Here is a 13,941-nt window from a genome sequence, read left to right as displayed (position 1 = left end):
AGATCAACCGGTAAATTGAGAGCTTCGCTTTTACACTCAGCTCCCTCTTCACCACGACGGACCGGTGCAGCGTCTGCATTACTGCAGCTGCAGCCCCAATCCGTCTGTCGATCTCCGGCTCCCTTCTCCCATCACTCACGAACAAGACCCCGAGATACTTGAACTCCTCCACTTGGGGCAGGAACTCATCCCCGACCCGGAGTGGGCACTCCACCCTTTTCCGGCTGAGAACCATGGCCTCAGATTTGGAGGTGCTGATCCTCATTCCTGCTGCTTCACACTCGGCTGCGAACCGCTCCAGTGCGAGCTGGAGGCCCTCACCCGATGAAGCCAACAGAACCACATCATCCGCAAAAATCAGAGACAAGATTCTGAGGCCACCAAAGCGAAAGCCCTCCGCCACTTGGCTGCGCCTAGAAATCCTGTCCATAAAAATTATGAACAGAACCGGTGACAAAGGGCAGCCCTGGCGGAGCCCATCACCCACCGGGAACGAGTCCGACTTATTGCCGGCAATGCGAACCAAGCTCTTGCAACGGTTGTATAGGGATCGAATGGCCCGTAGCATTATTGTCCTGTTTGCTATATGTTGTCTCTTTATGCTTCTCTTACCTTTTATCCCCTTTGCCTTATCCCTTCATTCAGTCAGTTCCTGTTAAAGGACAGTTCTTTCTCCCCACTGTTGCCAAGTGCTTGCTGACTGAATTCAGTTCTTCTCAATTTAGCCTTGTTTATACACAGCTAATACATAACAACAGTCCTCTCAAGGTTCCTTGGAAGTCTATACATTGCTGGGTGACCTATAAAAATAAATTTGAACCAAACTGAAAGAAATCATCTTGGACTCTGTATGTTTAAATAACGACTGATAACGATTAAAGACACCCTGAATAATTTAAACACAACCATTTTGTAATGCAAGCAATGTGATCAGGAGAAGGTTTTAAAGAGGAGAGTGAGGAAAAAGGAAAATGGCGAAATGTCCCTGAGGTTTGAATGAACTTGGATATTGTTATATCATGCTCCCTGTAAAATGTCTAATACTTCACACTGTGTGTGATTTGATGCCTTCTACGGATTGCAGTATTCTGAAAATGCGAGTTTGTGAATGCGGTTTAATGAGCGGAGGAAGCCTTCATCTTTCTGTATGTCTCCTGAAACGTGACAGCAGCAAGATATAAAAGGCTTTTCCTCGTGTCTGCACCGTCATCTGCTGCATGTGCCTCTTTTGTGCAGATCTTATTAGTGGAAGTACTACAGTGTTTTGGCAGGGAGACAGTGGATGGCGTGGAAAGCGAGTTGGACTCCATTGCCTTCGGCAAATACACGCTGGGTCCCACCAGGCTAGGATGATAATGGTAATCCGATGCAATTTGAATAGGTTATGCAATTTAGAGGGGTTTGACAAATTTATGCTTTTAGCCCTGTAGCGTGGATTAGGGTCTGTGTGGTTTGCTGACCCCTCCCACACGCACACAGGCTCAGTTTGTAAAAGAGACCACTTCACGTGTATCTAAAAATGTACAACATTAGGTCGACAGTAGATTTGTCATTTTTTCCTGTCGAAAGATACTTTCCCTTGTTGGAAATTTAGTTCTCTCTTCTCGTCTATATAAAAAAGTGCACGTGCATAATAACTACAATATGAACAACTGGAAATTGGAGCACAAAGTGTCTGTGGTGTACGAGCAAAAGTAACCCGTCTTGAATAGGGACTGAAGATGAATTTGAAGAAGCTTTCCCAGATTAAGGTAAAAACAGTTTAAGTGTTGAGACCTGTTCATGCATCAGTGTGTACACAACAGAGTGCTTTAGTTAACAATAGCAAACACTATTTTTTGTATAGGGGATTTTTAATATGTGAAGGGCAATAGTAAAAGTCCTCTAAGATTTGTGTAAATGTTTCTCTTGTCTGCCAAATTATTTTTGATCAATGTGGGATTAATTGTCACGATCTGCAGGCGCACATCATGTATTTGAAGTGAGTTCGTAGGACTAAATTTAACCAAAGCAAACCACATTTTAAGGCCGCACAAAATCAAACAAAACACAAAACAAAAGGCAAAAGGAGACGCAGACTTTCACTAACACTAAACTGGGAAGAAACGAAACACTAAGGACGTGAAACATGAAAGCTGAAGCTGAGAACGTGGAACATGGATGAGACACATTGGGGGAGAACTAACGATCTGGCAGAGGACAAGAGGAGACTGGGAAGAGACACTGAGAGATGACAGGGAAACAGACAACTTAGCAACGAGACGAGACTGACTTCACGGGGAGGCATCAATGACTAACGCAGGAAACAAGACACAAGAGGATGGGGAACAATGAGGGAGGAATTATTCGAACACAATGTATAACAGAAGAAGACTAAATATACCAAGGGGAGAACTACAAGAAACAATATACACATTACACGATTCATAAGCAAACAAAACTAGAAAACCCACTAAATTCAAAACATTGGGTCACAGACCCGGGACTATGACATTAATACATTAACCTTACTTACTGTATGGAGCATTGGATACCCAAACTGCAATGTAAACCTAATATAGGAAGGTAAGTTAATGTGCAGCACATTCTGCAAGTCAAAATGCAGCTAATGAGTCAGTGTTTGGCGCAAGATTAAATAAAATGCACCCCCTAGTGGTAATAACGGAGTCAAGCATGTGATGGCCTTTGACTCAGTTATTACTCAGTTACTATTACTATTGACCTTTTCCTTTACATGGTTCACAGTAAATGCTCGAGAACTTAAATGTGTGAATGGTTTTTGTGAAATTAGGATTAAATTCAGAGCAGGTCCACTCGTATTTATAGCAACTAAAAGTACAGACATATTGGCTTGTTGCCCTTTGAAGCTCATTGTCAAGGGGGATATGAAGATAAACTGCTGCTGTGCTACTTGATTGAAAATGTCACAGCAGCAGACATGTTAGTGCCAACACATTTAACATGGGTTCAGCCTTTGAGTTTTATAGATTGCATTAAAACCTAAATTTGCTCTGAATAAACATAAATATGTTAAAAAGGGTTTGTGTAAATCATAATAAAATGATTGAAATGCAAACAATCCTCAAACAAAATGTTTCATAAATGGATTTTATCCTATTCTCGTGCTACCAGTGGTCCTGTGCAGGCCAAGCTCACTAATGAACAATGCTGAACCAGGCTGCTGAACCAGGCTGCTGAATCCATGCTCATTGTACACCTGTGTGTGCTCTAAATGACCTTTATAGAAATAGCCAGTGACTCTGACTACAGAAATGAAATAACCACCTTTACATAAACTCCACCCACTTATTTTCTTACACATTATGCTAAAATAAATTCCATCATTGCTCAGCATGACTCAAACTGTTAACTACTGTTAATTAACTACTATTGTCATGTTTTTATAGCTCTGTTATGTGGGCTTAAACACGATTTGGATACACCAGATGGGACAGAGCTGAGATTGATATAAAACATGATTCAGTTTAAGGAAGTAAATTGTTTAGATCTTTTTTATTATCTTATGTATTTTAGGCGTCTCCTCATGAGCCTAAATCTACATGTACATATCACAGTGTGACAGTTTCCCTCCTGTCCTTATAAAAAAAGCTCAAAGGTTTTTTTTATTGTGTTGTGAATAAGTAACCGTACCAATAAATAATTAATTCAGCTGTGTGCTTCGTTAACGTCTGCCTTCACTCTTTCCACCTTGGACACCTGCTAGGCGTAACTCTTGTTTGTCTTTTCTGAACTGAGTGGTTTCTGTCATATGTCAGACCTGCCTCCAGAACAAAGTGACTCGGTGTGCATCACAAGTTATTAAGGGTGGCTACGCCTAACTGGGGAACCCACTGGAAAAAGCCTGAAACCTATTTTGCTTTTTGGCCTTCATTCGATACTGAGGCGTCAAAACACACCATTAACGATACAGGGAAGGAAGAGCTAAGACAAGAAATATGTCAGACTTGGAGTGACTTTGCTTTGCTTTACTTATTTCTTCCAAACTCTTGGAAAACAAACTCTTCATAATTGACCCTCTGATTGTGCTCCTGATTAGAAACTCATCTGTCCTGACTCTTTCAACAGTAACACCTTTTCGTATAGAATATGCGACACTATCAAGCAACCAAATGAAATATTAATTTCTCACACGCAACCCTCTGCCAGGTGCTACAGCAAAGATAAACCACTTGTGCTGCAGCTTCTTCACCCACATTATACAGTTTTATTAACCACACTCATCACACTTTCACGTCAACTGCATGCATATGGTCCAGCAATTTATTTTGTTTATTTCATCTATAATTAAATGAATTCCTCTGGGCTCGCTAGTGCTAAATATATACATATATATATATATATAAACTTTATTTAGATGATCATAATTTGTACTTTCAACATTTTAATGGAACTAAAATGATGATGTTATGAGCCTTATAAAAGTTTTTGTGAATTGTACAATTTGAATTTTATGAAAGTCTATATCAGAGAGAGAAAGAGCCCAATATTTATTAAAAACAAAACTTTAACATGTGAATAATGGGCAAAATGATTTACCAAAGTCACATTACATAATTCAACACTGCAGAGGATTCTGTTTCTACATTTTGCACTATGTTAAATAATCTCTCTTTCAGCAGTACTATGGTTGAGCAGCGCAGGCCACGGGTTTACTGTGTATGGTTGTGGAGCGTTTTGAATTAAAAGCCCTGTGTCATCAGTATTGCCGAGATGTGCGCAGCGCTTTAACGGTTTTGTATTTTCAGCAGATTCCCTAAAACACAAAACTCATCCTCTCTGATTGGTTGTGGCTCAGCACGCTCCATTGTTCCATCGGCCCGTTTGTTCGCTTGGTTTCCTATGCACAAACAAAACTTTCCTGCCATCCTGGGCAATATTGGGCTCCTCCGTGCCTTGACAACCCGAATTATTGGAATCTCTGACTTTTTCTTAGGAGAACAAGAGGTATGTGATCAATATGGAAACACAGTGCAATTAACTGTATTTTGTATGGAGTAAGAAAGTCTTTTTTAGTGTTGTTTGAATTGAGTTCAGTGGGTGAATCCTTGCTTCTCTTAAATTTCGCTTCAATTAAATTTAAAACAGAGTGGAAAAGCCCACTTTATATAAAATATTTAAACAATATGCCGTGTGTTATGGATGCACCACTGAATCTAGATGGAATAAAATTCCCGAGCTCGTGTGCATCATTTACACACTGTTCACTGTACCATGTTTGGTACAGTGAACAGACTTGGGTTGATGGACCAGACTTGGGTATAATTTAACATAAATATATCTGGGTTTGAAAAATGTTTATCAGCCCTGCACGTGCTTTTAAAGATATAGACACTTCCTGCTGCAGCAGAGTTAGAGGTTAATGATTTGTCAGATTGAACTTGCTGCTTGTTCATGTCTTATAAGACGGTTCTTTTTTTCTTTTTCATATATATGCAATCAGATCTGTCTATAGCTCCAGCATCGCATTTGTGGCATGCTGCTGAATGTATTTAGATATTGTTTTATTCATGCCCACTGTTACTCCTCTCTGTAACAGGAAGTACGTGCTCTAATTGGTATAGCCGGGGCTCAGATGTGGTGGTGAGGCCTTGACCTGTTTTCTGTCTACGTGTCAGTCAGTGTTTTTTGGCAGGATGTACAGCTTCATGGGAGGTGGGTTGTTCTGTGCCGGAGTTGGAAACATACTCCTCATTGTCTCCACGGCAACTGACTACTGGATGCAGTATCGGCACTCCAGCAATTACATGCACCAGGGCCTGTGGCGGTACTGTGTGCCTGGGAAATGCATGACGCATACAGACAGTATTGGTAAGACCTGCTGGTTGTCTTACACTGCATGGCTACAGACAGGCATACCCTCATTAATACATCTTAAATGCTCACAATTAGTCCAGAACCTTGATCAACACTGGAATACTTCCCCTCTGGACTTCATGTGTATGGAGGACCAAAACTTCCAAAATAAAATAAAATAAAATACTTAAATAAATTGGTGTTACAAAAAAAGCTGAAAAAAATAATAATTTCTTTGTTATTTAATCAATATATTTTGTTAGTTCCAATTTTCACTATGGTTACTTCCTTTGAGTTCATGGGTATGGAGGACTGAAACTTAAAAACCCAATCTGAAAAAAAAACAACCCAAAATGTAAAAATAAAAATTAATTAATCAATAAAATCAATAAATGACTCACTGATTAAAAAATATCACAGTAAATGAAAAAATAATACATATAGCCATTAACCAATTAACTAATTGTAAAATGCCAAAACATTTATGCTTTAAATAGCACCAGCAATTATTTATCTCTAAAATTAAGTGGTTAATAACATTTATTAATGAATATAGATTCATTCATTTTAAAAACATTTCCCCTTTCCTTTTTACCTCTGTTTGGATAAATATAAAATTATTTGACTTAGAAACATCGCATCTATACTTCTTTATGTGCTCTCACCAAAGCGTGCACAGTCCAGACAAACTGCTTTATTTGTTGGCAAACATTTCTGAACCTAGTGTTGATCGACAAATAAAAAAACTCCCTGAACCCACAACATATTTTGATGTTTGGTAATAAAGTAGGAATGCGGGGAGTGATGTAAAAAGAGCATTAAAAATAAGGGAACTATTTCAAAATTGAAAATAATATAATAAAGACGCAAAAGGCTTGCATTGAATTATTTATTCATTTATTTCTGGCTTTGGCACTTTCAGTCCTCCGTACAGTGGGACTGCGAAATTGTGCTTCCACCTCAAGTAGGTTGCGAGTCACACTAGTGGCACAGATGTTATTAGGAAATCTATTTTTGGTGGGGAGCCTGTGTGTGAGATTTCTTCATATGCTTTTATTTGCACCATCAACACAACATAAAACAGCTTTCCATTTTCTCTCTTACTTCATCAATTTTTTTTGACATGCTCTAGATGGCAAGCTAGATCTGTCCCATACATTAGGACAAGCACGAATACAGGCGACATACAACTTCACAAACTGAATGTGTAACAAAGAATAAACATACTTCTAAAGTCTGCATTTATTAAGTCTGGCCTGTCTTGCTCTGGCTCACAGCATACTGGGATGCCACCCGGGCCTTCATGATCCTTTCCCTGCTGGCTTGTTTCATTGGCATTGTGATTGGCGTCATGGCCTTCATCCACTACTCCTCCTTCGACGGGTTTGACAAGACATTTGCAGCTGGCATCCTCTTCTTTATCTCCTGTGAGCTCCTCACATGCAGACATATACAAGCTTTCCTGGTATAGCAGAGAATTAGCACCTCCGGTACTTATGCTATCTTTTTGTGCAGGCTTCTTTGTGTTGCTGGCGATGGCTGTGTACACAGGGGTGACGGTGAACTACTACGGCAAACGTTATGGCAGCTGGCGATTCTCCTGGTCCTATATAATGGGCTGGGTGGCAGTGGTGCTCACGTTCTTCTCAGGTTTGGATCTCATGATGCTTTAAGTGTTGAGTTATGTGTTTTTTATTTTTTACTCAACTATTTACCCTACCCTGTTTCAGGTATCTTCTACATGTGTGCCTACCGGATGCACGAATGCCCAAGAAACTCTAACTCGCGCTGACCTGCCGAACACTTCAACATATGTTCTCACACGTGTACCAGCAATGGTCCATAACCTGCGACCAAGAGGAACCAATACACCCCCATGAACTTTCCAACATCTTAAGTAGTCACGACTAAGCAAAATAAATGAGAAAAATGTTGTTGCCTGTCTTGTCTCTGCTCTATTATTGTGCACACTATCAGGACTAGCAAATACATTTTGATGGTAAACTACCCACAAAAACACAAAGGAAGCCTTGAAAAACTACAAGCATGTCTGCTTAGTCGTCGGCTTTGATACAGTTTCAGATTGAAACGTGCAAGTTGAAAGCCATGCCTGAGAAAACGCTCCATAGTGCTGCTCAATTTCACAGAAAAGCTTTGAGGTAATAAATAAATGACTCGGAAATCATGAAAATATTTCATTTGGTTTAATTTAGCTAATCATTGTGCAATAAGCAACAATTTTAACTTCATATATCAACCCAGAAAAACACTGGGAATGCAAATGTGAACTAAACTCAAAGGAACTTGACTGCCAAGAGAGACTGTTAATCAATAAAGTCACAGTGCAGATACAGCCTTAAGCCTGGCATACAAAACAAAGTTTAAAAAAAAAGAAAGAAGAAAAAAGTCAAAACAGTCAACAGAGAATGGAAGTTAATGGTTTTGAGTATTTAGATAATGCTGCGATAACATGAATGGTGTTACTCTCACACGAACGTTTCAAGAGCAAAGGGAACAGGCTCATGCACATCTGTTCAAGCTGCGGCTTAGTCGACCTCCTCGATGGTGGGGCCGGAGGATCCTCCTCCTCCAGGAGCAGCACCAGCCCCGGGGAAGCCGCCGGGCATCCCCCCCGGAACCCCACCTGCACTTTGGTACAGCTTGGTCATGATGGGGTTGCACAGCTTCTCCAGCTCTTTCTGCTGATGTTCAAACTCATCTTTTTCTGCCGTCTGTAGAGAAGTAACAAGAGGGAGTCAAATGCAAGTTTATTCTGAGCATTTGTTTTCAAGGTTTCTAATCACAGTTCAGCACAAACTCATACCTGGTTTCTATCCAGCCAGCTGATGACCTCGTTACATTTATCCAAAACCTTCTGTTTGTCTTCGTCGCTGATCTTGCCCTTTAGCTTCTCATCCTCCACAGTGGACTTCATGTTGAAGGCGTAAGACTCCAGACCGTTCTTGGTAGAGACCTTCTGTCTTTGCACGTCGTCCTCAGCTTTGTACTTCTCAGCTTCCTGGACCATGCGCTCGATGTCCTCTTTGCTCAAGCGACCTGAGTTGCAGAGCAATAAGATGGCTTAATTGCAAAGAACTCAATTTTCACAATCTGGATACAGTTTACTTCCTAGTTACCTTTGTCATTGGTGATTGTGATCTTGTTCTCCTTGCCGGTGCTCTTGTCGACTGCAGACACATTCATAATGCCGTTGGCGTCGATATCGAATGTCACCTCAATCTGTGGAACCCCACGTGGGGCTGGTGGGATTCCGGTGAGCTCAAATTTCCCCAAGAGGTTGTTGTCTTTTGTCATTGCTCTTTCACCCTCAAACACCTGATGACAAAACATCAAAAAAGCATTTTCAATGTTTCAGTCTTACATTTTAGTAAACAAATGGAAGAGGGGACTGAGGTTATTATTGTTAACGAAAACTAACAAAATAACGAAAACTAGAAGTGAAAAAACATTTTCGTTAACGGAAATAAAAATAAAAACAAAAAAAGGAAAACTAACTAAAACTGGAATGAGTGTTCACAAAACTAACTAAAATTAACTGAATTTATAGCAAAAATGTGTTTAGTTTTCATTGATGTGTGCGTGTCATACAATAGTCAAGGGTGAAAATGAAGTTTAGTTTCCAGGTTTTTTTCTTGCTGTCTCATTATGCCAGCAGGTGGCAGCACGTTAGTCGAGTCGTCTGTGTTGCTGCTCCGTCCACGCGCAGAATCATGTCAGGAAAAGTCGGGAGAAAGCGCCAGAGTCCAATTTGGGATTACTTTGAATATGATTGTGTTTTGGATAAAGCAAGTGTCTTGTAGTGGAAACAGACAAATTATGAGGGACATTTCTAAAGGGAAAAAAAATCCCACAAACCTTAAAGTGCACTTGAAAAGCTCACACAAGAAGGCTAACCTAGCTTACCTAAAACAGAAGCTAACCCCAGGCAAGGCAGCGTGATGCATCCCGAGACAACAGGACGGGGATATCTACACAACTGTGTGAGTCAATTACCTTCAAAAAGTTTATCAATTCAGTTGAACCAAAATTACGAACACCCGGTGCTGCGAGAGTTAATAGTCTCATTGGGGCCAAGATATACATTTTAAAGTTGCCTGGTATCAATGGTTGCTCATCTGCCTTTATTTAAAGAACCCATAGGTGGGAATGTGAGTTGTCTGTCTCTGCGTGTTAGCCCTGCGACAGACAGGCGACCTGTCCAGGGTGCAGTATGGTAGCTGGAATAGCAACATACCCAAGGATAAGCAGAAGAGAATGACTGATATGATGAAACTGGGATTTTGTTACACTTAATTATTGCAAACACAACTAAAACTATAACTGAAACTAATCAAAACTAAACTGAAACTAAGGAGTTTCAAAAAATAAAAACTAAACTAAACTAGCAAACAATTGGTAAAAACTAATTAAAACTGATATAAAATTGAAAATCTGAAGTCAAAACTAAATAAAAATAAAAACTAATGAAAATTGCAAAACTATTAAAACCCTGGAGGGGACTGAGGTTGTAGTTTTACCTGAATGAGCACACCAGGCTGGTTGTCTGAATAGGTGGTAAAGGTTTGGGTCTGCTTTGTGGGGATTGTGGTGTTTCTCTTGATCAGCACAGTCATGACTCCTCCAGCAGTCTCGATGCCCAGAGACAAGGGGGTCACATCCAGCAGCAGGAGATCCTGCACATTCTCAGATTTGTCACCTGCCAAGATGGCTGCCTGCACAGCTGCAGAAAAAATGTTGCTCATTAGAAGCTCTGTAGTGCAAGACAGTTGTTGTTCTATTTCTAAGCACACAGGGGCCATACCTGCACCGTAGGCCACTGCCTCATCAGGGTTAATGCTCTTATTGAGTTCCTTCCCGTTGAAGAAATCTTGCAAGAGCTTCTGGATCTTAGGAATACGAGTAGAACCCCCCACTAGCACAATGTCATGGATTTGGGCCTTATCCATCTTGGCATCACGGAGAGCCTTTTCCACAGGCTCCAGGGTTCCTCGGAACAGATCTGCGTTCAGCTCCTCAAACCGGGCTCTGGTGATGGAGGTGTAGAAATCGATGCCCTCGTACAGAGAGTCAATTTCAATGCTAGCCTGAGTGCTGGATGACAGGGTGCGCTTGGCCCTCTCACATGCCGTGCGCAGACGACGCACCGCCCTCTTGTTGTCGCTAATGTCTTTTTTGTACTTGCGTTTGAACTCGGAGATGAAGTGGTTCACCATGCGGTTGTCAAAGTCTTCACCGCCCAAGTGAGTGTCACCCGCCGTGGACTTCACTTCAAAGATGCCGTCTTCAATTGTCAGGATCGAGACGTCAAATGTGCCGCCGCCCAGATCGAAGATGAGAACATTTCTCTCTGATCCAACCTAAAAATGTAGCGTTTCATTGTAATTTGTAGATTGTGGATTTACTACATTTTTATTTTTTTTTCAGACAAACTTTAGGGCTTTTTGCACAACATCAAAAAACTCCAGCATACCTTTTTGTCCAGGCCATAGGCAATGGCAGCAGCGGTGGGCTCATTGATGATACGAAGGACATTAAGCCCAGAAATGGTCCCTGCATCTTTGGTAGCCTGGCGCTGAGAGTCGTTGAAGTAGGCAGGCACAGTCACTACGGCACTTGTTACCGTCTGGAAATTTTAATAAGACTATCAATGAGAACTGTGGTGAGCAGGTTTTTTAGTTAATTTTAAACCAGGGGGTATCTAGGCTGTTAAAGTAAACATGACACAAGCAGTGCAGCCTACTGTTGACATTTCTGTGTCTTGCTGGGAAAGAGAGACTTAAAATAAAAGATTATAAATCTTTTTGCTCAGAAGTACCTTGCCAAGGTATGCTTCTGCAATCTCCTTCATTTTAAGCAGCACCATGGAGGAGATCTCCTCTGGGTAAAACGTCTTGGCCTCACCCTTGTATTCCACCTTTACTTTGGGTCGTGAAGCATCATTGATCACTGTAAAGGGCCAATGTTTCATGTCTGACTGGACAACGCTGTCATCAAACCGGCGTCCAATGAGACGTTTGGCATCTGGGAAGCAATAAAGGATTAATACGCAGAAACATCAAAGCTCATCTTCTATTCTTGAATTTTCTAGGGAAACAAAGCATACCAAATACTGTGTTGTTTGGGTTCAAGGCCACTTGGTTCTTGGCTGCATCCCCAATCAGCCTCTCCGTGTCAGTGAATGCAACATAACTGGGTGTAGTCCTGTTTCCCTGGTCATTGGCAATGATTTCCACTTTGCCATGCTGAAAAACTCCTACACAGGAGTAGGTAGTTCCCAGGTCAATACCAACTGCTGGTCCTTTGGACATGGTTCCTGAGAATAAGATCATTATTTATAGTTGTTAATCACAGACTGGCACTAAAGTGACAGTGTGGATATGTGGCAGATGAGTAACTTAAGCTCTAAGCACTGGTGGGGTGGGGATACCATGACGCACTCTTGTAGTATGGGGTAATGAGGCTATTATCAGAGTCTGAGCTGTTCAAACAAATGGTTTCAGTGAAAGTTAAGTCCACCACACCTGTTACTAGGCCTCCTCCTTTCTGAGAACTTGGTATTAAGTGCCTTTATTACATTAACAAGGAACGACAGGAAAGCATGGGCCTCTTCCAGGAATAAGGTAGTTGGACACCTATAATCAAAATCAAAATTTTTTTCTCTGTGTTTTTAGTGTGCAGACTGCTGTTGGTCTAACAAGAATGCGCCATCCAAAATCACCTCTAGTGGCCATTACAAGACACTGATATTCTATATTCTGTTTTATAATCTCAAAAATATAAACTACAAAAGGGATTCTCTATCAATACATTTCTGAGTGAAACTACGTGGAAAATGTTGGGAAAACAGCTAAATAGGAAAAGCCATGTTTACTGTTGCTACAGTAGCAGATTACCAACACACTGTAATGATACCCTAATCTTAAACCACATGGGAGGTCATTATAACAAAGTTTTCATGCCAGTGGGTGGCTGGGTTCCTCCTGTGGGGCATGCTGCCAGTAGTGGTGCAGCAGAAATGTGGAGACTGGCAGTTTGATAAGAGCCAGGGCTTTATGGCTTGGGTTAGCAAAATGGAAAGTAGAGCTGATTGATATATAAATATATATATATTTGGACTGTGGTTAACAGTGGGTTGATTTTAGCTATGCTTTATTACGGTCTGCATGAACATTCCTATATTGATAATGACGGGTAGTTTTTAGCTTGCAGTCTTAATTTGCAAAATATGACAACTTATACAGGTGTTTGCTTTGGATAACGCAAAGCAACTTTATTTGCAAATTGCACTGACTCTTGTTTATACTGATGTGCTTCGCTAACACTGTTTATGGACACTGCATTGCATTGTTTTGGGAGTGATGATGGGAAAGAGTGACTGTGCAGCAGCAAGTCCATGCCAGTCTATCAGCAGCAGTGCGAGTGGGCGTGCCCTTTCATATTTCAGAAGGATGCGAACTTTCTGGATCTTTCTTCCCACTTTATGTAACTTTAACGCATATTAGAAAGTTCATCCCGACCGTTTTGGGTAAGACGGAACATGCAGCAGCAGTTTATACCTGTTGTTTGTCATTTTAACTGTCAAGCATCCTATCGGTTAAGCTACACTAAACATGCATACTTAAGGATGTGTGACAGTAAGATAAGCCTAATTACAAAACAACAGCAAAAAAAAGCACCAACTAGCTTAGATGTTACCTTAAAACACTGCAGCCGTTAATGACGTTAACGTGACGCTAACCACTTGACGTCAGCATGCCACACGCTTCTCCTCTCTATACTCACCTCTGTTGTTTTCCTACTGTGGCGCAGGTTGCCTTCGCCCTGAGTGACTGGGTGTGACGGGTCCTGATCCCCGCTATCAGTCAGTAGTGTGTGTGTGTGTATGTGTGTGGGAGCGGCCGGACCTCCTCAATATTATTCCCACTCCGAACTCTCTAGAACACAGGAGGAGCGATGCTGGCCAATCCTCTCCCGTCAGTTTCAACTGCCTCGACCAGCGGTCCAATTAAAAATACCGTCAGCAGATTTCCAAAGCAGTTGCTATCAGGAAAATACAGAGAGTGAAAAAAAACCTAAAGTTGAAGTTTCGTTTCTAGCAAACTCACT

General features: G+C 41.1%; 2 protein-coding genes across 3 annotated transcripts; one reads left to right on the top strand and one right to left on the bottom strand.

Moving 5' to 3' along the window:
• Positions 1 to 4,764: 4,764 nt before the first annotated feature.
• On the top strand, positions 4,765 to 7,748 carry lim2.3 (lens intrinsic membrane protein 2.3). 2 transcript variants are annotated; one of them, XM_085184637.1, is made up of 5 exons: positions 4,765 to 4,965; positions 5,637 to 5,829; positions 7,092 to 7,241; positions 7,330 to 7,464; positions 7,545 to 7,748. In XM_085184637.1, exons 1-5 carry the CDS (start codon positions 4,861 to 4,863, stop codon positions 7,604 to 7,606), a joined length of 645 nt encoding a protein of 214 aa, XP_085040763.1. In that variant the 5' UTR covers positions 4,765 to 4,860; the 3' UTR covers positions 7,607 to 7,748. The 2 variants fall into 2 exon arrangements, with proteins under 2 accessions (XP_085040763.1, XP_085040764.1); XM_085184638.1 differs by having other exon boundaries at positions 4,875 to 4,965; positions 5,641 to 5,829.
• Positions 7,749 to 8,003: 255 nt separating this feature from the next.
• hspa8b (heat shock protein family A (Hsp70) member 8b) lies at positions 8,004 to 13,941 on the bottom strand. Its single transcript, XM_085184635.1, has 9 exons — positions 13,618 to 13,941; positions 11,939 to 12,148; positions 11,651 to 11,856; positions 11,306 to 11,458; positions 10,637 to 11,192; positions 10,353 to 10,555; positions 8,952 to 9,150; positions 8,639 to 8,871; positions 8,004 to 8,546 (listed from the first exon to the last, which is right to left on the bottom strand). Exons 2-9 carry the CDS (start codon positions 12,141 to 12,143, stop codon positions 8,361 to 8,363), a joined length of 1,941 nt encoding a protein of 646 aa, XP_085040761.1. The 5' UTR covers positions 12,144 to 12,148; positions 13,618 to 13,941; the 3' UTR covers positions 8,004 to 8,360.

The sequence above is a fragment of the Neolamprologus multifasciatus genome, chromosome 14, assembly GCF_963576455.1.
Source record: "Neolamprologus multifasciatus chromosome 14, fNeoMul1.2, whole genome shotgun sequence".
Taxonomy (NCBI): Eukaryota; Metazoa; Chordata; class Actinopteri; order Cichliformes; family Cichlidae; genus Neolamprologus; species Neolamprologus multifasciatus.
The sequence above is the reverse complement of the archived record's forward strand: the minus strand, read 5'-3'. Positions and strand labels throughout refer to the sequence as shown.

What these genes read in the sequence shown, in the direction of transcription:
- hspa8b (XM_085184635.1), bottom strand. Translation starts at nt 12,143, where the DNA reads ATGTCCAAAGGACCAGCAGTTGGTATTGACCTGGGAACTACCTACTCC. An exon ending in GGCAGTGGCCTACGGTGCAG is followed by an intron (nt 10,556 to 10,636) that starts GTATGGCCCCTG and finishes TTTTTTCTGCAG; the next exon opens with CTGTGCAGGCAGCCATCTTG. An exon ending in GCTGGCTGGATAGAAACCAG is followed by an intron (nt 8,547 to 8,638) that starts GTATGAGTTTGT and finishes ACTTCTCTACAG; the next exon opens with ACGGCAGAAAAAGATGAGTT.
- lim2.3 (XM_085184637.1), top strand. Translation starts at nt 4,861, where the DNA reads ATGCACAAACAAAACTTTCCTGCCATCCTGGGCAATATTGGGCTCCTC. An exon ending in CATCCTCTTCTTTATCTCCT is followed by an intron (nt 7,242 to 7,329) that starts GTGAGCTCCTCA and finishes CTTTTTGTGCAG; the next exon opens with GCTTCTTTGTGTTGCTGGCG. An exon ending in GGTGCTCACGTTCTTCTCAG is followed by an intron (nt 7,465 to 7,544) that starts GTTTGGATCTCA and finishes ACCCTGTTTCAG; the next exon opens with GTATCTTCTACATGTGTGCC.